A 24,166-nucleotide genomic window follows, 5' to 3' on the forward strand; every position below is an offset into this window, starting at 1 on the left:
GTGAGGAAAGGGATGTTACTAGTGGTGTGCCTCAAGGTTCTGTTCTTGGGCTTGTTCGTTTTAACATTTTTATAAGCAATAGAGTAGACATTCCGGATGGTGTGAATAACATGAAGAAAGACTTAGCGAAGTTTGAAGAATGGTCTGAAATTTGGCTTCTAAAATGTATTGCTAAGAAATGCAATACAAACAGCAGTTGCTCTGGTCTCAGCATATCGCACTTTAGCCACCGTGTCAAGTAACATAACATTTTCTGATCTCAAAGATCTTCAAGGGCAATATAGCACCAACAGTTGTTTCAAATACAGTGGTACTGGGTGGTAAAGTCTGATGAACCATAGAAAACACTTCATATTGGATTCTGTGCATCACTGGTAACCAATGCAGTCTTTGAAGCACTGGTGTTGTGTTCATTTCTTTCAACACCTGTAGCCAACCGTGCTGCTGCATTTTGTACCAGATATATACCGAGGTACAGCGTGTTGCAGTAATAAATGACTGTGTAAAAGATGTAGGCCTCTATAAACTTCAGAATGTAGCATTAGTAATGGAATGCCATCTGTGTTTTTGTTGCTAGCATGGTATTTGGAGTTGTGAGGGGATTCAGGCCTTTTGGAAGGCGCTGGCCTCCTTTTTACAGAGCTTGTTGCAGACCCCTGTGCCAGTCTCAGTGCTTTCCATGCTGTTTGCCCACTTCTCTTTCTTGTCTATGTACACTTCTTATGAAAAATTATTTCTTAGTAAATGTTTTATTTTGGGGAAGAAATGTATCTTGTGTTGCTGGCTTTCTTATGAGCCACCTTCCTTCTGGTATTGGACGAATCGCCTTCATGAACTTCTGGGTTGGGAGGCCCGTTTGGCCTGTTCTTCTCGTCGCCGGAGCAGAGACTTTGTTCACACTTGGACTCCGTATTTGAACATTTTGACTCCTGAGAGTCGTAGCCGTGTTTTGAATAGACTCCACCTCTGAATCTGTGCTTCTATTTGCATTTGCTGTTTCCTGCATATGAGTTTCTGTATCTGTGGGGGGATGGGGAGGGGAGGGTGGGGGGTTGGGGATTCTTTGCTGTGGGGTGGGGGTGCGGTGGGTCCGGGGAGGACATAAGAGTCCAGTCCTCCGCAGTTGTCTGATGAAAATGTATACCATGGTTGTTATTGCTGTTGTATTTACTATTGCTTAATAAAATAGATTTGAACATAATTGAGGTATTTGAGCTAATAAGTATCAAAGTCAACTAAATAGATGAGTGTCTCGTTAGCACTGGACAGAAAATCAGTTGGAGCCATTAAATCAGTGTGATGTGGCCTTCACAAATCAGCCCTCTGTATCGGCATAAAATCTATTTTGTTGCTTATTTTTGTTTGACATTTGAACAGGCTTTGCAGCAGTATAAAAACTACTTGATGATTTAAGATCTGTGTTTTGTTTAAAATGAGTTAATGCTGCCTTTGCTTTACCTGTCTCCTGTTGAACTTCAGGGAACAATAGCAAATTCTCTGACGTGTGTCCAGCTACATAAACGAGCGGAGAAAATTGCTGTGATGCTAATGGAAAGAGGGCACTTGCAGGATGGAGATCATGTTGCCCTGGTTTATCCTCCAGGTAAAGACCACATTGTCCCAGAGTCCTGTTTAATTTGCACACTGAGGAAAGCGGTTTGCAAGATCCAATAGGATAATTGTTAAAAAGAGCAGTCCATGTTGAAGATGCAATTTTTATTCACTTTAGCTCCCAGGTTTATACAAACGTGCCCATTTTTGCTCAGCCTGTAATGATAGTTTGTCCACATCTCCTCCTCGCCATGACGATTTGGCACCCAGAACACACAGAATCTGAAGTCTGCTCTTTATTTTGATTACCACATGCAATAGGAAGAAAACTATAGCAGATTGATTCAGTAGTAACGAAGCAATTAATTAGAAACTGTAGTGAATGAAATCACGTAATTTAGTTTGAGAGCGAGTCTATCAATTTTGGAACTTATTTTTGACTGATGATTAGAGAAGAGCCAAGATGGAATCAGCCAAGTAAGGTTTTAGAAATACTGACCATCTAGGGCAGTGTATTGCAAACTGTGTGCCACGGCGAGATTACAGATGTGCCACGAAAGAGACTAGTTGGTCATTGCGGCACCAGTGCCAACACCTCTCACCCTCGAGTCTCGAGTCTCATGAGAATCTCAGAGAGGTTGAGATCCAGAAGGCCTTGAGCATGCGCAGATGCTCAAGGCCCAGCAGCGGCCCAGCAGAAAACCGGTGGCAGGCACTTTCTAACACCGGAGGCACACGGATAAGGACAGGATCGGTCAGTGAGGGGAAGGAGGTGATCGCGAAGGGAGGGAGCAGCACCGGTGGCCTCGGGGGGAGCAATACTGCCGGTGTCCGGGGTCGGGTCGGGTGGGGGCTCGCAAATCGAGTCAATGTTCGGTTTGCAAGTTAGTTTGCTCGAGTGTTTTGCTCATCTTGCAAAACACTCGCAAACCAAGGTTTGACTATTTGCAAATAACTTTAGGAACTCCCCAAATTCAGTTCTGCCCCTCCCACCTCTCAGACCCCAAGTTCCTGCAATCTCACGAGACTGCCAGGGGAACTTAAGGCAGCCATTTTTAAGCATGGCTTTCACAGGGCAGAAGCGTAGGAAGATCGCTCCTGCCCCACTTCACCGCTAGACCACCAGGGCTTTAAGGTAAGGTGTGTAGGGGTCCAGCAGATGGGAGGCTCTTGAATAACTGAATTTGCAAATGCCAATCCCACAAATATTGAGGGAGTCCTGTAGTTATTTTCTCTATCTACTGTTTGATTTAGCTATTGTAATAATGTAAACCACTATGCCAGTATTTCCAAGTAGCATTATAACACATCCTGAATAAACTGTAAACTGCAGATTTAAATGCTAATATGAAATGCAAGCAAGGATCTGTTTTTGTCCTTCATACAGGAATAGACCTTATTGCAGCATTTTACGGCTGCCTATATGCCGGCTGTGTACCAATAACAGTTCGACCTCCTCATCCACAGAATATTGCAACCACGTTGCCTACAGTAAAGATGATTGTAGAGGTAAGGAGACGTCTGCAAATCCACCAAATCAACAAAGCAGAAATGTATATTGTATTTTATGGTAGTCACTGAAAGAATTAAGGAGTTCTGGGTTCTATGTTAGGAGTCACTACCCAGGAAAAAGTTCTAGGTGTCTTTGTTGAGGATAATTTGAAACCCTCAACTCAATGTGCAGCAGCAGTTAAGAAAGCAAATAGAATGTTAGGAATTATCAGGAAAGGAATGGAAAACAAAGATGAAAATGTTATAATGCCCTTGTATTGCTCTGTGGTACAGCCGCACCTTGAATATTGTGTGCAATTCTGATTGCCGTATCTTAAAAAAAGATGTAACGGGATTAGAAAAGGTACAGAGAAGGGCGATGAAAATGCTAAAAGGGATGGGATGACTTTATTTGAGGAAAGACTAAAGCAGCTAGGGCTCTTCAGCTTCAAGAAGAGACGGCTCAGGGGTGATATAATAGAGGTCTATAAAATACTGAATGGAATGGAAAGGGTAAATGTGAATTGCTTGTTCATTCTTTCCAAAAATATTAGGACTAGGGAGCATGTGATGAATCTACTATGTAGTAGATTTAAAACAAACCGGAGAAAATATTTCTTCTCACAACATGTAATTAAACTGGAATTTGTTGTCGGAGAATGTGGTGAAATCAGTTGGCTTAGCAGGGTTTAAAAAAGGTTTGGATATTTTCCTAAAAGAAAAGTCCATAGGCCATTATTGAGATGGCTTGGGGAAATCCACTGCTTATTTCTAGAATAAGTAGCATAAAATCTGTTTTACTACTTGGGATCTAGCTAGGTACTTGGGATCTGGGTTGGCCACTGTTGGAAACAGGATACTGGGCATGATGGGCCTTCAGTCTGTCCCAGTATGGCAATTCTTATGTTCTTATCTAGTGTCTTGACCCATTTTCCCCCCAGTTCTAAATTGTATCCAAAGTTACATGTGTGCGTGGCAGATTTGTACGTGCAATTTAATTGGTTAACAAACCAATTAGCACTGATAATTGCCCATTAACAAGCAATTATTGGCACTAATTAGAATTTTATACATACACATTTCTAAATGTATTCTATAAAGTGGGGTGTATAAATTCTAGCATGGCCAAGGGGGTGCATGGGAGAGTCGTGGGTATTCCTAAAAGATAGGCGCACTAATATAGAATACGCATGATCCGTTCAAAACTTAGGCATAGGCATTTAGGCCTGGTTTTCATTGCCACAAATACCTGTGCCTAAATGTTAATCTAATCTAATCTAATCTAAACCTTAAGTTTATATACCGCATCATCTCCATGAGAATGGAGCTCGACACGGTTTACAAGAACTTAAAATAGTGGGTAGAGAAGGAGAAAAAGGATTACATGAACTTATGTGTAGAAGGGGAAAGAGAAAGGGGGGAAGGATAGAGCTACAATTTGCTGAAAAGCCAGGTTTTCAGTTGATTGCGGAATAACTGAAGGGAGCTCAGGTTCCGCAGCGGGGTGGTGAGGTCGTTCCAAAGACCTGTGATTTTGAAAAGAAGGGATTTTCCCAGTTTGCCTGAATAGTGGATGCCGCGTGGAGAGGGGAAGGCTAATTTAAGCCTTTGGGCAGTTCTGGAGGAGTCGGGACTGGAGGAGTTGAAAGACAGTGGGATAAGAGGAGGCAGGATTCCGTGAATGATCTTGAAAGCCAGGCAGGAACATTTGAAATGGATTCTGGAGATTATTGGGAGCCAATGAAATTGGCAAGGAGTGGGGAGGCATGGTCAGACTTGCGTTTTGAGAAGATCAGTTTGGCTGCAGTATTCTGGATTAGCTGGAGTCTTAGAATACTTTTTTTTGATAGATTTAAGTAGATGGCGTTGCAGTAATCTAGTTTGGAGAGGATGATGGATTGGACAAGGATGGCAAAGTGTTTTTGGCTGAAGTAGGATCTAGCATTCCTCAGCATGTGAAGGCTGAAAAAGCATGATTTTGCCAAGGAGTTGAGGTGGTCATTGAGGGAGAGAGAGGAATCAAACGTGATACCAAGGACCTTGCATGAGAACTCGAGCTGTAGTGTATCGCCTGTGGGGAGTGTGAAAAGTGTGGGCAGGTGTTCGAATTTTGGGCCGAGCCAGAGTAGTTTTGTTTTAGATTCGTTTAGTTTCATCTGTACCGAGAGGGACCAGGCACGGAGTCTCATTATGCAAGCTGTAATGTTTTCGTGGAGGTTGGTGAGGTTCTGGTCAGTCTCAAGGAGGACAAGGATGTCATCTGCATAAGTGTAGATTGTTTCCAGGGGGGATAGTTGAAAGAGTTTCAGGGAGGACATGTAGATGTTAAAGAGAATAGGGGAAAGGGGTGATCCTTGAGGGACACCGCAAGATGGAGTCCAAGGAGTGGACATTGTGCCATTTGTGTTGACGGTGTAGGAACGGGAGCGTAAGAAGTTTGAGAACCACATTAGGACGGTGGAAGCGATTCCAATCTCGGAAAGTTGGTAAAGCAGTATGTCGTGATGGACGACATCAAAAGCAGCGGAAAGATCGAATTGTAGTAGGACAGCAAATTTGTTACGTGAGTGTAGTTGTTGTACCTTTGAAATTAGGGAAACTAGGAGGGATTCAGTGCTAAAGCAGGGTCTGAAGCCATGTTGGTAGGGGTGAAGAATGGAGAATCTCTCGAGATAGGAGGAGAGCTGGGTAGCAACTATGGTTTCTAGAAGTTTGGTAAGTAGAGGGATATTTGCTATGGGACAGTAGTTTGATGGTAGGGAGGGGTCGAGATCGGCTTTTTTCAGAATAGGTGACAAGGCAATGTGGCCCATTTTTGTGGAGAACAAGCCTGATAGTAGAGCAGAGTTAATGAGTCTCGTAAAGGAGGAGATGGCCTGTGCAGGAATGTTTTCATAAAGGTGGGATGGGAAAGGATCTAAGATGCATTTGCAGGATTTCAGTCTGAGGCAGAGTTTAGAGATCTGGGGTTCAGATATGGGTTCAAATGTCGTCCAGGATCTATCCGCTGGGATAGGGTTTGAGTCATTGGGAGGAAGAGAATTGTAAGAGACTGCTGAGGGGAAAGAGCTCCTTATGGTGGAAATCTTTTCATTGAAAAATTTGGCTAAGTCGTTTGCGGAAGGAGGGGAGAGGTGGAGTCATTTTTTGAGGTTAAGTTTCGCCAGATGTAGAACAGAGTACTATTTTGATTTTTTGATCTGGTGATTTTATCTCCATAGAAATTCTTTCTTGCTTTTTTTAGTATTGTGTTATAGCACTTGATGTTGTCTCGCCAGGATTGTTTGTCTGAGGAGGATTTCGATTTTTTCCATTTCCGTTCCAGGGCTCGACAATTCTGTTTTAGTTCCCTGTGATATGGAAGGTACCAGGGGGCTTTGTGGGAGTGGGAGATAGATTTTGTAGATAAAGGGGCCAGAGCGTGGTAGGTAGTCCCGGAAAGGGTAACCCAATTATGCCAGTTGGACTCTGGGTCTGTGTGTTTAGGAGAAGGGGGAAGTTGGTTAAGAAATTGGGTCCAGAACAATTCGCTCGTGATTTTTTTGTGGTAGGTGATAGATTTTGAGGGCTGGGGTGGAGTACCTAGATGAGACATGAAGATGGGGAGGCAGAAAGAGCCTAGAAGGTGGTCAGACCACGGGACAATGTCCCAGCGGGCCTCTTCGGCAGAAGTTTTGTGCTCAGTCAGGTCAAGGAAGCTGATGATGTCTAGTTTATGTCCTTTATCATGGGTAGGTGTGGGTGGAGGAGTGGTGAAGCCAAGGGAGGTGAGGAAGTCTTTGAATTCAGTTGTATCCATGCTGATGTTATCGTCAAGGTGGAGGTTAATATCTCCTATGATCAGTAGTCTCTGGAATTTTAGGAAGACTCTTGTTATAGTCTCTAGGACAAGTTCAGAGGATTTATTCCAGGGGATAGGAGGGCAGTAGAGAAGCAAGATGCCTAGTGGGTGGGGTTGGAGTTCGTCTTTAACTGAAGCTAGTAAGAATTCTAGAGAGGTATGGCTGCCCTTTTCAAGGAGCTGAACATTGAAGAATGATTTGTAAAGCAGAGCCAGGCCTCCTCCTTTCCAGTTGATTCTGGGTGAGAAGAGGCCGTGGTAGCCAGGGGGGCAGAGTTCGTTTTGTGTGAAAGTATCGTCTTTTTCGATCCATGATTCTGTGATGCACACGAAACCCGGATCGGAGTCATCGAGTAGGTCTTTTATTATTTGGGTTTTGTTGCTTACTGATCTGGCGTTACAGTAGAGTGTGGGGACCGGGGTGAGAGAGACAGAGGTGAGGTTGGGTAGGTTGGCTGGAGGGACAGGCTTTAAGGAGGAGTGGTTTCTTCCTCTGTGTTTTTTGTTGTGATGAGTTCTAGTGTGTACTAGTGTGGAGATTCTGAAGCCTGGGCAGGTGTTTGAGACTGTGGAGTCGGGGAGGTTGGGGGGGAGAGATATTTGGCAGTGGGAAGTATTGGTGAAAGAGCAGAGAAGTAGAAGGAGGAGCCAGGAGGGTGGCTTCATGGTGGGAGCGAGGAGAGATAGTGAGAGAGGGTTTGGGCAGAGCTTGTCAGGCAGGAGGTGGGAGAGATTAGTGCTGCTAGTAAGATGCAGGCTGAGGAGGGGCTAGGCTGTATAAGAGGTAGTAGTGATGGGCAGAGCAGGCTAAGTAAGTGATGGTAGAGCTAGACATGCGATGAACATGCAATAACAGTAGAGGAGTAGTACAGGCTATATATGCAGTGTCAGGCTAAGATATGCAGTAGCTGGTTTTACATGCGGTTATACTTATAACAAGTGGTGACAGGTTGTGGTAACAAGTAACATGCGGTGGTAGGTTAAAAATAAGTAGTAGCAGGTTGTAAATGCAGCTATACAGGTAACAAGTAGTAGCAGGTTGTAAATGCAGCTATACAGGTAACAAGTAGTAGCAGGTTGTACATGAAGTAATCAGTGATTGTTTTACCAGGCAATAGGTGCAGAAATATATCAGATGCAGATTGTAACAGAAAAAAAAAAAAGGTCTGTGCAGGGATTTTGGGGAAAAAAAAAAAGCTCCGTGGGAGAGCTGGATGTCAGGACTCTGAGCACTGCCGAACTGCAGTCTCACCCAGAGGAAAGAAAACACAATTCCCTCAGAGCCTGGCGTGCTCCTTCTCAAGTGTCTTGGCACGCAGATGATTGCAACAAGCAGTTCTATAAACTGCGCCTAAGTTCGGAGGCAGTTTATAGACTAGCGCTAAGTGCCAATTTTTTGGGCAGCATATATAGTACTGTATTCCCCCGGTTGTTCGAGGTCGGCGGTTCGCGGTCTCAGTCATTCGCGGTATTTTCTGACTGCGAACTGCCGACAAGAAGAGGGCAGCGGGAGAGGCAGGAGAGAGCAGCCGGAGCACCGCGAGTGCAGGAAGAGGCGGTTGGAGCGTACCGCAAGTGATTTCCTGCACTCGCAGTGCTCTGGCTGCTCTCCTGCTGCCCTCTCCCGCTGCCCTCTTCAGGCTCCCCCTGTGGTGTGGAACAGTTAAATGAGGAAGGTGTAGCTCAGCTTCTGCAACCAGAGGTGATGAGATTAAATCCCAGTGCCACTCCTTGTAACCCTGGGCAAGTCACTCCATCCTCAAGTGCCCACCACTTTGAATGTCAGCTTTGAATGCCAAAGCCACAAAAAGGCAGTATACAAGTTCCCATTCCTTTCCTCCCTTCCCTTAATCTTTCAAAAAACATAGAGAGAAACTTCCTATGAAACTAATGACCATCAGATTAAAAACAAAGTATTCTTTTCACAAAAGCATATAATTTAGCTATGGAATCTGTTGCTGGAGAATGTGGTCAAGGCAACCAACATAGCACGATTCAAGAGAGGTGTGGACATATTGCTGGAAGAAAGATCTATTAAAATGTATTATGTAGACTTGGAAGAACCATTGATTAGGAGTTAGAGTAGCAGGCTGAAAAAAAAAAGGAAAATATGACAAGATATTAAATGCAATTAAATTCACTGCACCTCTTTTTGATCTTGGGTAAGTCATTTAACCCTTCATTGCTTCAGATAACAAACTGAGCAGTCCTTTTATTAAGCTGTGTTAAGTGTTAATGTGTGCTTAGTTACCGCAAAAGCTTAAGAACAGAAAAAAAAACCCAGATACAGACCTTAGCATAGCTATAGCTCAATAAGTAAAAGCCCTGTGCTCCTCTTCCAGAGATTATAAGTTAAAATCCCAACCAGCTCCCCAGCACATAATTTAATTGTGGCATTCTACCTTGTAGGTGCACCTTGATGATTTCACAATGAGGTCACCATTGTGCAGCTGCAAACCACCATTTGCAATGAAGTAGAAGCCATGCTAAGGTCTGTATCTGGTTTTTTCTGTTTTTAAGCTTTTGCAAATAGTTATGTATGAAATCTATATATTTTTGTCATGTGCTTTCTTTGCTTTAAAGAGTGAGCTAATAGGAGCACTCTTTAGTCAGAAAAAAAAGGGTAGCTATGTTTTTCATGTGCTGTGCGTCAGTTAATGGATCTTTTCCTCTAATTAGCAAATAATATTGCTGTTTGTCCACAAAAATAGAAGGTTTTGAATGCAATATATCTGTTTTGATGTGCCCTGTTTATGTGATGCCTTATTAAATGTATTTTGAGCTTAATAAAGCAAAAATAAAAACCCAGAGAGCTATTTAGCAGATCGCATTAAGGACATGCAAACTGTGCCTAAGTTCCGGAAGAACGTCCAAAGAGTGCCTAAGTTCCAAACTAAGCTCAAAAGTAGACCTGGTTTTCATTCGCCTACAATATAGGCATGATATGGATGCCCTAGGTTACTCAGTGTTATGTAAATGAATCAAAGGACGCCCAAATTGAGTCAGTGCCCAAACCACGCCTATTGAGTTAGGCGAGAGTTAGGCGAGAGTTTTAAACATGGGCTTCCATGAAATTATGGCTATGTCCTTTTGATGCCTAAGTACCAATTATCGCTTAAGCCCCTTAATTGGCTCATTAACAAATTAGATTGGACGCCTAAAACACGCCTAAATTTAAGCATTAATTAGGCACTCTTTATAAAATCAGGGCCCTAGTGCATTACAGTAGTCCAGTCTTAATGCTATCTATCATGGCTTGTAACTAATACATGAACAACAGAAACATGCAGTTTATACATTTTACTTTTTATAGCCAATTGAACCATTGCTTGCTTCTTAACAGTAATACTTAAAGAATCCGCCCCGCCCCGCCCCGGTTTCAGCACAGCCGGCCAGGTCCCCTTACTTTTGTGGCACTTCCCCGACCGACCGATAACAGCCCGGGTCCGACAATCCTCCCTGCCCTGTAGCCGCGAATCTAAATTACCTTCTTACAGCAGCTGTAAGAAGGTAATTTAGATTCGCGGTTAAGGGCAGGGAGGTTTGTCGGACCGGGGCTGTTGTCGGTCGGTCGGGGAAGTGCCACAAAAGTAAGGGGACCTGGCCGGCTGTGCTGCACCCGGGGCGGTAGAGAAGGAGGGGGGGAGAAGGATGCTGAAAAGCCATGGTGAAGACAGGAGGGGGGGAAGGACTCTGAAAGCACTTGAAGACAGAGGAGGGAGAAGGACGCTGAATGCACATGGGGGAATACAAAGGGGTGGAGAAGGACGCTGAAAGGCCATGGGAAGGGCGGGGGGGGAGAAGGACTCTGAAAGCACTTGTGGAAGACAGAGGGGGGGAGAAGGATGCTGAAAGCACATGGGGAAGACAAAGGGGTGGAGAAGGACGCTGAAAGGCCATGGGGAAGACAGAGAGGGAGAAGGACGCTGAAAGGACATGGGGAAGATGGGGGGGAGAAGGACATTGAAAGGAAATGAGGAAGAGAGAGTAGGGAGAAGACGCTGGCAGGGAAGAAGACAGATGCCAGACTATGGGGGGAGCGGAGAGAAGAAGATGGGTGCCAGACCAATTTGGAAGGGGGAAGAAAGGGAGAGGCACAGTAACAGAGCAAATGAAAGATGCAGAAGGAAGAGAGACAGTGGATGAAAGGAATTGAATGAGAACATGAGGAAAGCAGAAACCAGGCAACAAAGGTAGGAAAAGAATTCTATTTCTTTTTTTTTTTTTTTTTGCTTCAGGATAAAGTAGTATATTAGTTGTGTTGATAAAAATTTATAAACATTAGAGGCTCTGGTAGAAACCCGTTTACAAAGTATGTATTCTTCCCAATTAATATTTTCAAATTAATAAAGTCTTTTTGCTTATTTGTAAATGGATTTCTACCAGAGCCTTTAATTCAGTAGCATAATTAAATGAAATAACTATTTCTGAAGTTTATAGGGACGGGCGGGGACGGAGGGGATTCCTCGCGGGGACGGGTGGGGACGGAGGGGATTCCTCACGGGGACGGGTGGGATTCCTCGCGGGGACGGGTGGGGACGGGTGGGACTTTGGCGGGGACGGGTGGGATTTCTGTCCCCGCGCAACTCTCTACCTCCAACCCAACCGTCCCACCACAAGACGACCACAAACCTCCCACCTCCAGCAGCATCTGTAGCACTCCAAACACGCTGCCTCATGGCCCTCCACTGCCCCGATTTCCTCTGCCGCGTCCCTGATGACATCATCAGAGACGTGGCAGAGAAAATCAGGGCAGCAAAAGGCCATGAAGCAGCGCACCCAGAGCACTGTGGATGCTGCTGGAGCCAGGAGGCCCTTCGGTCGACTCGCAATGGGAGGGTCAGTGGTGTCAGCTGCACGGCGGCAGTAGTGGCGGGGGCGGGGGGGGAAGATGGAAACATGCTTCTCAAGGGTTATACTGCAAAGGGGGATGGGAGAGAGGCAGGCAGGCTGGCTTCGGAGGGTGGGGGTGAGACAAAGTTTGAAGGCAGTGAGGGGTCTTAGGAAGGGGCACTGAGGGCACTAAGGACATGCGAAGGAGGCACTGGGGGCACTATGGACACGGGAAGGAGGCACTGGGGGCACCAAGGACATAGGAAGGAGGCACTGGGGCCATTAAGGACATAGGAAGGGTTACTAAGGACATGGGAAGGAGGCACTAAGTACATGGGAAGGAGGCACTAAGTACATGGGAAGGGGCACTAAGGACATAGGAGGCACTGAGGGCACTAAGGACATGGGAAGGAGGCACTAAGGACATGGGAAGGAGCACTAAGGACATAGGAGGCACTGAGGGCACTAAGGACATAGGAAGGTGGAACTGGGGGCACTAAGGACATAGGATGGGACACTATGGACATAGGAAGGGGGCCACGGAGAGACAGGCAGGCATGGCGCAACAGAGAAATACAGGCAGGTAGGTGGCCAGGGAGACAGAGACAGAAAGAAAGACAGACAGACACGGCCAGAGAGACACAGACATAAAGAATGACAGACAGACAGAGTCCAAGAAGAGAGAGAGACAAAGAAAAAAATCCCAGACAGACATCTACTCTAGCACCTGTTAATGTAAAGGGCTTAAACACTAGTTTCTTTATATTACCTTGGAAAGTGGACTAACATTGCCACCACACCATTTCACTAAATTATCACAAAATAGAAAATGTAGAGCTATAGTGCTGAATATCTACAGTTTTTGGCTGGATGCACATTCTGAGAGCCTAATAAAAATAAATGGGAAAAAGGTCTTGCTCCCCCAGTAAAATAAAATAAAAAATTGTACCTCGGTCAGCATCTCCATGAGTCCAGCAGCTCCCCCCCCCCCCCCCACACCCAATGCGAGTCGGCTTCTAAACGTTCCTCCTCAACTCCCCTCTCGGCCCGTGCCTATTTTATCTTTAGCTTCAGTCACCATGGAGAACAATCTTCAAAGGCCTGCAAAACCGGAAGGTACATCAGCAGGGGACTCGGCAGAGGGAAGCCCTCAGTACAGGCCTTTGAAAATTGTTCTCAGTGGCAGCTGAGGCTAAAAGTAAAATAGGCACGGGCCGAGAGGGGAGTTGAGGAGGAATATTTAGATCAGGGGTGTCCAAACTTTTGACTTCCCTGGGCCGCATTGGCCGAAAAAAATGTTTCTGGGGCTGCACAAACAAGCAAATGCTGCAGCAAGACAGAGGAGGGAGCCGGCAAGATGGTAAACACCTGGAAGTAGCAGAGGAAAACACTGCATCGCCCTCGAGCAGGGCAGCACAAAATACTTCACAAGGCCGCATGCGGCCCTTGGGCCGTAGGTTGGACACCCCTGGTTTAGATGCTGACTCACATGAGGAGGCTGCTGGACTTGTGGGGGAGGATTCTGCTGTTGGGGGGGGGCTCCTGGACTCATAGTGGGGATTCTGCTACTATGGATAGGTCTAGGCCTGAGTGAAAGGGAGGTGGGGAGCTAGAGCTAAAAGGAATGGAAAGAGGTGATGGACCCATGTGGGTGGGACTGGAAGGGAAAGAGGGACTGGACCTGCAAGTGCTAGACCCATGTTGGGGGGGGAGGGGGAGGGTTGGAGATGGAGGGAAGGAAGAGAAGTGCTGGACTGGAGCTGGAGGAAAAGGAGAGAGATGTTGGACCATGTAGGTAGGAGAAGAGAAGGGAAAGAGAAGATGCTGCACCAAGGAGATGAAGGAAGTGAAATACTGAACACAGCAAAGGGAGGGATGAAAGAGAATGAAAGACATATTGGTGTAAGGGAGTAAGAGCAGAGAAGCTGGACAGGGAGATATATGAAAAAAAGGGGAGATGGGTGGGCATGGATGAGAGCTTAGGGACAGGGACACAAAGGGGAACACTGGATGGAGATGGTAAATGAAAACAGAGTGGCAATGCCACACATGGGAGGATTTACGGACACAGAGGAAAAATGGCTAGACATGAAGGTGAATAGGAATGTAGAAGGGAGATGCTGGACTTAGGGAGGCATAGAGACACATAGAAGTGATGCTGGACACAAGGGGAGGGGATGGGGACATAGAATGATGATGATAAACGCAGGGAGATGGAATGGGAAATATTAGAAAGGGAAGTACTGTATAGGAGACACGGACAAGGGAGATGCTGAACATGGAGGAAAAATACATACACAAAAATGGATGATGAGCTTGGAGAAAAAGAAATGTCAAATGGGTAGGAGACACTGGCGAGTGTGTTAAGAATAGACAGAAGGAAACACAAACCAGAACCTGAGATCAACATGATTTGAAAAATGAAATGACCAGACAACAAAAGGTAGGGAAAAAACTTTTATTTTCTTATTTTGTGATTAGAATATATCAGATTTGATATTAGATATAGCTGGGGACTACAAGGCCTACTAACAGGTTGTGCAGCCTTCAGCTTCCAAGGGACAGTTGCCCTAGTTGCATTACCCTAATACTAGTCCTGTCATGTGTGACTGTGGTATTCTGTTAGCATGGTTTTTATATGTAGCATTCTGTAATAATTTGGCTTCAGTTTTCTTGATAGTGGAGGAGATATTTGTGAGAGGGAGGGGAGATGGGCTTTATTGATCCTTGTTCTGTATTATATGTGATAATATTCTTTATATACTTTAATAAAATAAGTTCATTTGAGGCTTATGTGGATGGGATCAGATGGTTTGTGTGGACGGGGTAGAAATGGGGAGCTCGCTCGCAGGGATGGGGACTAAGCTTGCAGGGATGGGATGGAGACAAATTTTTTCCCCATGTCATTCTCTAACCCTGACTAAATGTGTGTCCCACATTTATAGTTGCAATTATGTAAGTAGATAGGCCAGTAGGAAAGAGAAGGCAATAGTGCCTATGTATAAGTCCATGCTGAGATGTCATCTGAAGCATTGTGAACAGTTATGGAGACTATACTGTATATTCAGAAGCATTGATGGAGTGGGTCCAGAGGGTGGCTACTAAAACCATCACCGGTCTCCATCATAAAATGATGGCTGGTGTGGAATGTGAATTAGTAATAGAACTTAGTTGTCAGAATCTGATATTTGAAATTGTAGTGGAGAATTGGGGAACTGTATCAGTGACTTATTTGTAAGTGAATGGACATTTTCTTTCTCTCTGTTTGCTGAATTTGGATTTTAGATGTATTGTTTTCCTTTCCAAATGTGAACCCAAGTTGACATTTTCAGGTATACAGTACAAGTTATTTCCCTACTCAAAACTGGTTTATGAACAAATTGTATGAGTCTAAGTGGTCCAGTCATTGTAGTGGCAGTCCTGAATGGAGGGGAAACAAGGACAAGAGGGCACTCAAGAAAATTGAAGGGAGACAGATTCAGAACAAACGCTAGGAAGTTCTTCTTCACTCAGAGGGTGGTGGATGCCTGGAATGCACTTCCAGAGGAGGTGGTGGAGCAGAGTACGATTTCAGGTTTCAAGAAGGGGTTGGACAGGTTCCTGAAGGAAAAGGGGATTGAGGAATATAGATAGAGGCGGTACTATACAGGTCAAAATGTCTTCAAAAGAGGATCATTTGCAGGTCACTGACCTAGGGGGCCGCCGCGGGAGCGGACTGCTGGGCACGATGGACCTGTGGTTTGACTCGGCAGAGGCGATGCTTATGTTCTTATGTTATGTTCTTATCAGGTTTCCATCTGAAACCCTATAGCCATTGGCTCTAAATCTAAGCATCCGTTGTGGCCATTGCATGATGACTCTGACCCTTCATCCTCCCCTCTCACTGGCACTATGATCACTGATTCTTCAGTAATGTTATTTTTTAATGCCATACTGTGTAAAAAATGAACTAAACACTGAATCTCAGCTTGTGTCCGAGAGAGCCAGGCTATCTGTGTCATTGCCAGATCTTAAGCATGCACATCAGCTGGTAGGGTCCGTGCAGGACACCAGCTATCGGTAGGTGTCCAAAAGAAGCATTAACCCAGTCATCCTCCCTCATTTTGTGAGACAGAATGGCAACATTTATCTCACTTCAAGTCCCCAGCCAAGAAAATATTCCTATTGAAACTGAGCCAAGGTGCAATGATTCCTATAGAAATCAGGGCAGTTCTAGAACTTGGAGATGTGTCTTGGATATTTTTGCAGATAGAGCTTTCAACTGAACCTTTTGGCTTAACTTGAAAGTACTGTGTCAACAGTGAGGAAATTAGAAATTAATCTGTAAGCTATCCAAAGATTGGCAGGCATCTTTTCACTAATGAAAAATAAATAGAAACCTGCTTCTGTTAGAAGAATGAAAGAGGAAGATAAATCAGCAAAAGAAAGCTAAGTTCTGTAAATATGCAAACTTTAGCTGATAAATTTATAGCCTCTGTTAATAAAGAAAAACTAGTTAGGGTAACAAAATGAGTTCTTGTTCAACAAGTGGAAGACTAACAGCCAGTTAGTAGAAAGGATTAAGAATGAATTAAGTAGCACTTAGAGACCTGTTGATAACGTGAAATAAACATTTGCAGAACCCACACATTAGGATTCAAACAATTTTATTGATGATACAAGAGTACAACCATGAAGCAGCGGAAAAATACATATCAAACCAAGAACAGGTACAGGAATTGCAAAAGACAATATGAATATCATTAAATTTTGTACAATACAACCACTAGAAGAGCTCCCACCCCACAAAAGCAAAAAGAAACTCCCTTCCAATCCCTCTCCCCCATGACAAAAATTCAGTGAGGCTACAGCAAAGGAGAAATAGCCAAGGTCCTGGTTCCTTATAGACCCCAGCCCGGGAAGAAAGAGGAAAGGAAAGAAAGAGAAGAAGAAGAAAGAAAGGAAAAAAAAAAAAGGAAAAGAGGTTCCACCTCCTCTGTAGCAACAGCCCTGAACCTAAGACAGGCGAGGAGGGTCTGTCAGCTCCGGAGCAAAGGGACACAGACCAGCACTCCTATCTGTAAGTATCAAAAAGAATTGAGCACTAAACTTCTAGCTCTGTGTGGTAAAGAGTCAAGATAGGGCCCCCAGATTCTCAAAAAAATATATTTCTGCTTAAAAGAAATACGCATCTGTTCTCGGTCCATCAACATGAGAGCATGCAGGCGATTCCGCCAAGCCCAAAAGGAAGGGGATTCCGCAACAGCCCATACCTGCAGGATCACCTTCTTAACCAAACTGCCTTCCTTACCAATAGCCAGTGAAAGCAATTAGAGAGTTTGGGAAGTCTCATACTTATCCAACAAAAATCCAGCCGAAGAAAACACCAAAAGGAAATCCAAAAGACCTTCCAAATAGCGAACCATTCTCCTCCAAAACCCACGCATCACAGCGCAGCTCCAAAATGCATGAAAAGACTTCACCCCCCTGCCCACATTTTTCACAGTAAGGTGTTTCAGCGAGACCTGCCCTAAAGGGGCAGTCTGTAGTAAAATAAGCCCAATGTATCACTTGGAATTGACACTCATGCAACTCCGCTCTTACGGATATAGTAGGGATTCATTTAATAAGACCACCAATGTCCAAATCGTCTGGAGAAATTCCCACCTCTGGACCCCATTTGGTATGGAGCCCTTTTCACAATTTTTCCGCAGATCGAGCCTGTAATTCCCGGTAAAGCTAAGCCACAGAAAGACCCATCACCTCAGATCACTCAAAGAAAGAATGCAATTTCTCCTCCAATTGATATAGTGTTGTAACTGAATATTGGCAAAATAATCTCCCCCAACTATTCCATCCCTCAGACACAAAATTCTCCAAGGCATTAGCGAACCATCGGCTTGCGAGACATGAGATAAAAAAGTTAAGCCCAACCAGGCCCACCGCCCAAAACTGGCGTTGTCTCTACCTGGGGAAAAGTGTAAATTCCCTTGAATAGGCAACAGATCGGACCTGTCTGGTATTCCATCAAACAGGCGTACCACCATCCGCCATACATCTCACAAAGAATGTAATAACACACTAGACCTTAAATGAAGAGGTAGAGAAGAGTGAGGAACATGTAAGAGAGGAAAGATGCCAGGGATGGTAGTAGGCAGCCTCATAATCAAAACAAATAAAGACCGACTGGCCCAATATCCAATCTCCAAGATATCGGAGGAAACAAGCATAATTAATCTTCTTAACGTCCGGGATCCCTATACCTCCCATATGAAAGCAGAGAGAAGTTTATACACTTCTCCCTCCGTATTCGCTGTTATAAGGAATTAACAGACCCGTGAATACAGAAAAACTGCAAATAACTTTTTCATGTTATTCACTGTTTTCTATTAAAAAATCATAAATATGGTGAAACCGCGAATAACATGGTGGGAGACATGGCCTGTTCCTGAAGGAGATGCAAAACATGGTGAAAAAAGTGCTGGGAATCAGCAATTTTCTCTGTAAACGCTTGGAATCAGCGATTTCTCCATGCAAGCTGATGTAATTTGGGGGAGGAGCTAGCAAGCTAAAAACCGAGAATAATCAAAACCGTGATTGCTGAAAACGCAAATAGGGAGGGATAAGTATATAGAGCTCTCAGATCCTTCTTCAGCAACCGAATCAGCAAAAGTTGTAGAACGTATAGCCGTTTAGGAAACATAACCATATTGAAAAGCTGAATCCTACCATGTACCGAGAGGGGACAGATCCCACACATTAAATTGCAAAAATTAACATGCAGTAACTGCAAAACCTCTGTTGTAACAGTTGAGGACACAGGCAGCATCTCTGAGAAAAAACATTTTTCCATCCTGAGTGGTGTAGAACCGGGTACAAGTGGATTGATTTTTTTCTGCATCAGGATTTACAAAACCAGGGGACACTCAATGAAGTTACAAAGTAAAAGTTTAAATCAATAGGAGGAAATATTTTTTCACTCAGAGAATAGTTAAGCTCTGGAATGCATTGCTAGAGGATGTGGTAAAGAGCAGAATATGAAATGCTGAATAACTTAGCTTTTAGAAGTTCACAGGGCAGCCTTGTTCACAGCACTGTCCCAAAGATAATGCAGTTAACCTTAGAAGTAAATCAGAGCCCCTCCCTTCTCCACCTAATCAGCAGACACAGTGGTTAAAAACTAGTAAGTCAGAAATACAGGCTCTATACCACCTTAAAACACAGGATTTTAAACAGAAATGCAGGCTCTATATCACCCTAAAACACAGGATTTTAAATACTAATGAGCTCCTAGCAATGTATTTGCATAGGGTTTTCTGTGGTACAGGGGGTTTGGGAAGGGGGGGGCATGGGCAATGGGTGGTGGTATGATGGGAAAGTTTCCCTCCATACTGAGAGCCCCCTACCCTTCCTATTTGTTATATTTCTCATGTCGCAGGCTAATGAAATCTTAATGTTTTATGGTATTTTGTTGTGAAAATTGTCTATTGAGACAAATTCTTTCCACAACCATTAATAAAACACATTTTGAAAAAGTTAGCACTGTTATGACGACAGGAAATGTAAATGGATATTGTTTTCTTTATTTTTTTCTACAATTCATTTCATAAAAACAGTAAATCACTTCTATGTGGCGAGGTGCTGTCTCTCTCTACTTCTGAACCAGTATGATTGCAATATGGAATTACTCATTCTGGTGCTGTATTTCACAGCAGCCCAGCTGTGGCTTATTACAGGCTGCACGTTGAAAATGAAATCCCTCTGTTCAGTTCACCCTTCTTGCATAGCTCAATGGTGTGAACAGAGGTCTGGCCTTATTTACAACTGTGGCCTGAAACAATAGAAATGCAGAAATGGAGCTGACATGTTTTCATACACTTTTTTTTTAAGCAGTATGAATGTTTTAGAAAACAAATATTAAAAGGCCTCACGGCAATAACCATGCACGTTGTCAGAATGCTGAAAACCAAGCTGCCATGCTTTGTAGCCAAATTATAAAAGATGCCTTTCTTTCTTTTGGAAACTCCCAGGTAAGTCGTTCTGCCTGCATAATGACGACGCAGCTTATCTGTAAGTTGCTGAGGTCGAGGGAAGCAGCAGCTGCAGTGGATATCAGAACGTGGCCTCCCATCCTAGACACAGGTATGGATGCATTGGATACATTTTTCCCTTAAAACTAAACATTCAGGGCACTTTCCGACATCCTTTGAATTTTGGAACAATCGTACAACTATTGTGAATAAATGCCTTGCAAAATATAATGCTTATTTTGCCCTCTATGCCTGCAGCTTTTCACTGATTATAGAATTACAGTATTTATATTGTACCTATCACTAATAACTTATTTCAGGCCCTATTTGGTAAGGTTTTCTCCCATTTTATGATTGTAGTACACAGGGCCTTAGTGCTTTGGGGAAGGGAGCAAAAAAAATAAAAAATCAAAAATCAAACTCTGACCCTGCTCTGCAAGCTGTGCAGTTTTACATTTTCAACATGAAAAAACAATTATAGAAATATTCAAAAGGTAATCAGGGATAAGAAACCAAAATGTCTCGATTGTTTGTCCTCATATTTTTTGTTATAGCAACCCCAAATTGCCTCCATTTCCAATTTTGCTTCAAGGCCCATAATAAATTGGGTAGAATCTGCTTGTGCCCACTTGCAAAATTTGAGCTGATTCAAATATCCCTGGATGAAGAAAACAGTTGTTTGTGTTTTATGAATTTGAAGCAAAGGTCTAAATGTGGTAGAAACGAAGCTGCAGAAAGAAATCCGGGATAAAGTTAATCAGAGGTACAGATTGGAGGAAGGCAATAAGAAAATTTCAATGTGTTTAAATATTCCTTGTGGCACTATGTGGTCTGCCATGCTAAAGTGGAAACAATTTGATGCCACCAAGATGGAGGGAAACATGAATGGTACAAAATACAGGCAAAGCCTGAAGAAAAAATCTGTTCTTGCCTCCCGTTGGCCCGGGACATAAGGAATAGCCTTACTGGGTCAGACCAATGATCCATCTATCCCAGTATCCCATCTTCACAGAGGCCAATCCAAATCACAAGTACCTGGCAAAAACCCAAATAGTAGCAGCATTCCATGCTACCAATCCAGGGCAAGCAGTGGATTCCCCCATGTCTGCAGACTAAAGACTTTTCTTCCAGGAACTTGTCCAAAACTATTTTAAAAAACCAACTACATTAACCGCTCTTACCACATCCTCTGGCAACGCGTTAACTATTCTCTGAGTGAAAAAAATATATTTCTTCCTATTGGTTTTTAAAGTATTACTCTGTAACTTTGAGTGTACCCCTAGTCTTTGTAAATCTTGATAAAACAAAAAACCAAAAAAACGATCAACTTGTACCCATTCTATACTACTCAGGATTTTTTAGACTTCAATCATATCTCCCCACAGCTGTCTTTTCCAAGTTGAAGAGCCCTATCCTCTTTAGACTTATATGAGAGGAGTTCCATCCCTTTTATCATCTTGGTTGCTCTTCTTTGAACCTTTTCTAGTGCCGCTATATCTTTTTTGAGATAAGGAGACCAGAACTGAATGGAATTCTCAAGGTGAGGTCGCACTATTGAGCAATACAGAGGCATTATAACATTCTTAGTCTTGTTTACCATCCCTTTTCTACTAATTCCTAACATCTTGCTTGCTTTTTTGGCCGCTGCTGCCACACATTGGGTGGAAGGTTTCAGGATATTGTTCATGATGACATCCAGATCTTTTTCTTAAGTGCTGACCCTAAGGTGAACCCTAGCATCCAGTAACTATGATTTGGATTATTCTTCCCAATGTGCATCACTTTGCATTTGTCCACATTAAATTTCATCTGCCATTTGGACACCCAGTCTTCCAATTTCCTCAAATCTTCCTGCAGTTTTTCACAGTCCACATGCGTTTTAATAACTTTGAACAGTGGGTCATCTGCATATTTAATCACCTCACTCGTAGTTCCAATTATGAGATCATTTATAAATAGTACCTGTCCCAGTACAGATCCCTGCGGCACACCACTATTTACTCTCCTTCATTGAGAAAAATGTCCATTCTTTAGCATCCTCCAGACCGGCACAGAACAGATGGGTTTACATTCTTCTGCCAGTAGGTGGAGACTGAGACACATTGACTTTTGGCAGTAGTACAAGTGGGCTGTGGAGTCCCATCTACAATCAGTCTGTTCTCAGTCTCCAGCTGGTGGAAGTGGTAACCTGTGCAGTCTTTCCCTTTGATAGTTAGGGCCTGTTGGATCTGATTAGTGACATTTTTTCCCTTTTTGCTGTCCAGACAGAGCTTGAGGGACCCTTTCGGGGGGTTTGTCTGACCTTGGGAGTGCCACAGCACTATTTACCCTCTTTCATTGAGAAAAATGTCAATTTAACCTTACCCTTTGTTTTCTGTCCGATGACCAAGTCTTAATCCACAGTTGATCATTGCCTCCATTCCCATGACTCTTTAATTTTCCCAAGAGCCTCTCATGAAGAACTTTGTCCAACATTTTCTGGAAGATATACTACATCAACAGGCTCACTTTTATGCACATTAGAGAATGACACGGGGACAAATTTTTCCCTGTCCTTGAGTCCCTGCAAGTTTTTTTTCCTGTCCCTGCCCCATTCCTGCAAACTCCACCCTCATCTGCTCAAGCGTCAAACATTTTAAAATCATAAGTGTTCGAGGCTTGTGCAGTTAAGGCAGAGCGTACAGGCATGGGACAGGGACAGCGATAAAACTCACGGGGTCGGGACAGGGAAATTGAATTCCTGTGGGGACGGGGACAAATTTGTCCCCATGTCATTCTCTAATCCGCATATTTATTCACACCTTCAAAAGGAGTAAAGCAGGGAGAAGATTCAGCTTTCAGAGTATAGTGACCCTATGCACGATGCAAAATCAGCAATAGAGTGGCTCAGCAAGTGAATGTCCTAGAGCAGCCTATTCAAACCGCAGAACTGAAACCATTAGAAAATCCATGGCGAGATTTGAAGACTGCAGTCCACAGGCAACCTGAAAGAGCTTGAGCTGCACTGCCAAGAAGACTGGGCAAATAATATGCCATCCTGCTGAACAAAATTGGCAGACACTTGTACTAAATGAGTCATGTGCTATTTATTGCTACAAAAGAGGTTTCCACCATGAATTGATTTCTTACTCTTAATTGCTCATCAAATGTTTTTATAATTTGTTCTTTTACATTGAAAGTATAGACTATATTGTGTAGACCAGTAAAACAAACTCCTACTTTAATACATTTTGAGTTATTTTTTAATGTAAGTAGACTAACAAATATATAAGCCCCACCCTCTTCTGTGCCCTTCTCCCCCCCTCCCCACTGCGTGCTTATGCCTCTTCCCTCTTTAACTTCCTTGGTGCGTGCAGCATCTCCAACTTGCTGCCTGCACTGGCCTTGGCTCTCCCTCTGATGTCACTTCCTGGTCCTGTGACCAAGAAGTTATATCAGAGGGAGAGACGAGGCCGGCACAAGCAGCAGGTTGGAGCTGCTTCTCATGCCAGTGAAGAGCTAGAGGTGCGGCACAGAAAGGAATGGGAGGCAGAGAAAAGAGGTGCTGGCATCACCACCAAGATGGCGCCTGGGGCGGTGCGCCCCCGCCCCCCTCCTCTTACTACACCACACCGTGTAACACTGTGAAGACTTTTTCAAGACACTTTTATATCACGTATTCTGAGAAATTTTATAATGGTGCGCAGGTTACCTGGGCAGGAAGTGGCCCAGTTTTAGACTATTTTATAAAGATACAGGGACCTATGTATCACATCAAGATAAGAAAATTGGGTCATTAGGGCATAGATAGGGGGTGGGTAAGCAGAGTGGGCAGACTTGATGGGCTGTAGCCCTTTTCTGCTGTCATCTTCTATGTTTCTATGTTTCTATATCTGCATTGAAGGCACAGGCATGTATGCCTGCATGGGAGCAGGTGTAAATACTAACGCAAAGTATGTGTATAATTTATAAAACATATGTGTAGTCCTTCTCTTGGCACATCTATTTGCACCAAACGTACTTCTAGGCATGACTTAATTTTATAAGAGACCTTGCATACACATAAATCAGCATTTTAGACATGAAAAGAGGTTATAAAATTTACCCTCTCTCTGCATACCCACATGTTTTATAAAGTACACACAAACATCACAACTATGCCCCAAAGGATCACCTAAACATGGCATATAAATGAGAAAATGCAATCTTATCGGCACATGTACTCGTGCATAACTCCATACAATTTTTAAGAGACATATTTCATATGTAAAACATGCTTTATACTTGGAAAAGGTACTTATGTTTGTATTTAGAAAGGCAATTAACAGATATCACTTATGATAAAGACCAAATATGCCAAAAACAATCCAATAAATTCTCCATTCTGATATACATTTTTTTTCTTTCAAATTCTTTATTCATTTTTCATCTTACATCAAGTACACAATATTACATCATTTAA

General features: G+C 43.5%; 1 protein-coding gene across 4 annotated transcripts in view; it reads left to right on the forward strand.

Annotated features, from left to right (window-relative positions):
• Positions 1–24,166, forward strand: part of DIP2C (disco interacting protein 2 homolog C) — an 800,316-nt gene that overhangs the window by 679,965 nt on the left and 96,185 nt on the right. For all 4 annotated transcript variants that reach the window (XR_004538170.1, XR_004538171.1, XM_033931568.1 and 1 more), the window contains exons 25-27: positions 1,480–1,603; positions 2,939–3,060; positions 19,726–19,837. Coding sequence is in view for 2 of the 4 variants with exons in the window: in XM_033931568.1 (XP_033787459.1) it covers positions 1,480–1,603; positions 2,939–3,060; positions 19,726–19,837 (358 nt within the window). In the remaining 2 variants the exon portion in view is untranslated. The remainder of the gene's footprint in view (positions 1–1,479; positions 1,604–2,938; positions 3,061–19,725; positions 19,838–24,166) is intronic.

The sequence above is a fragment of the Geotrypetes seraphini genome, chromosome 2 (genome assembly GCF_902459505.1).
Source record: "Geotrypetes seraphini chromosome 2, aGeoSer1.1, whole genome shotgun sequence".
NCBI lineage: Eukaryota > Metazoa > Chordata > Amphibia > Gymnophiona > Dermophiidae > Geotrypetes > Geotrypetes seraphini.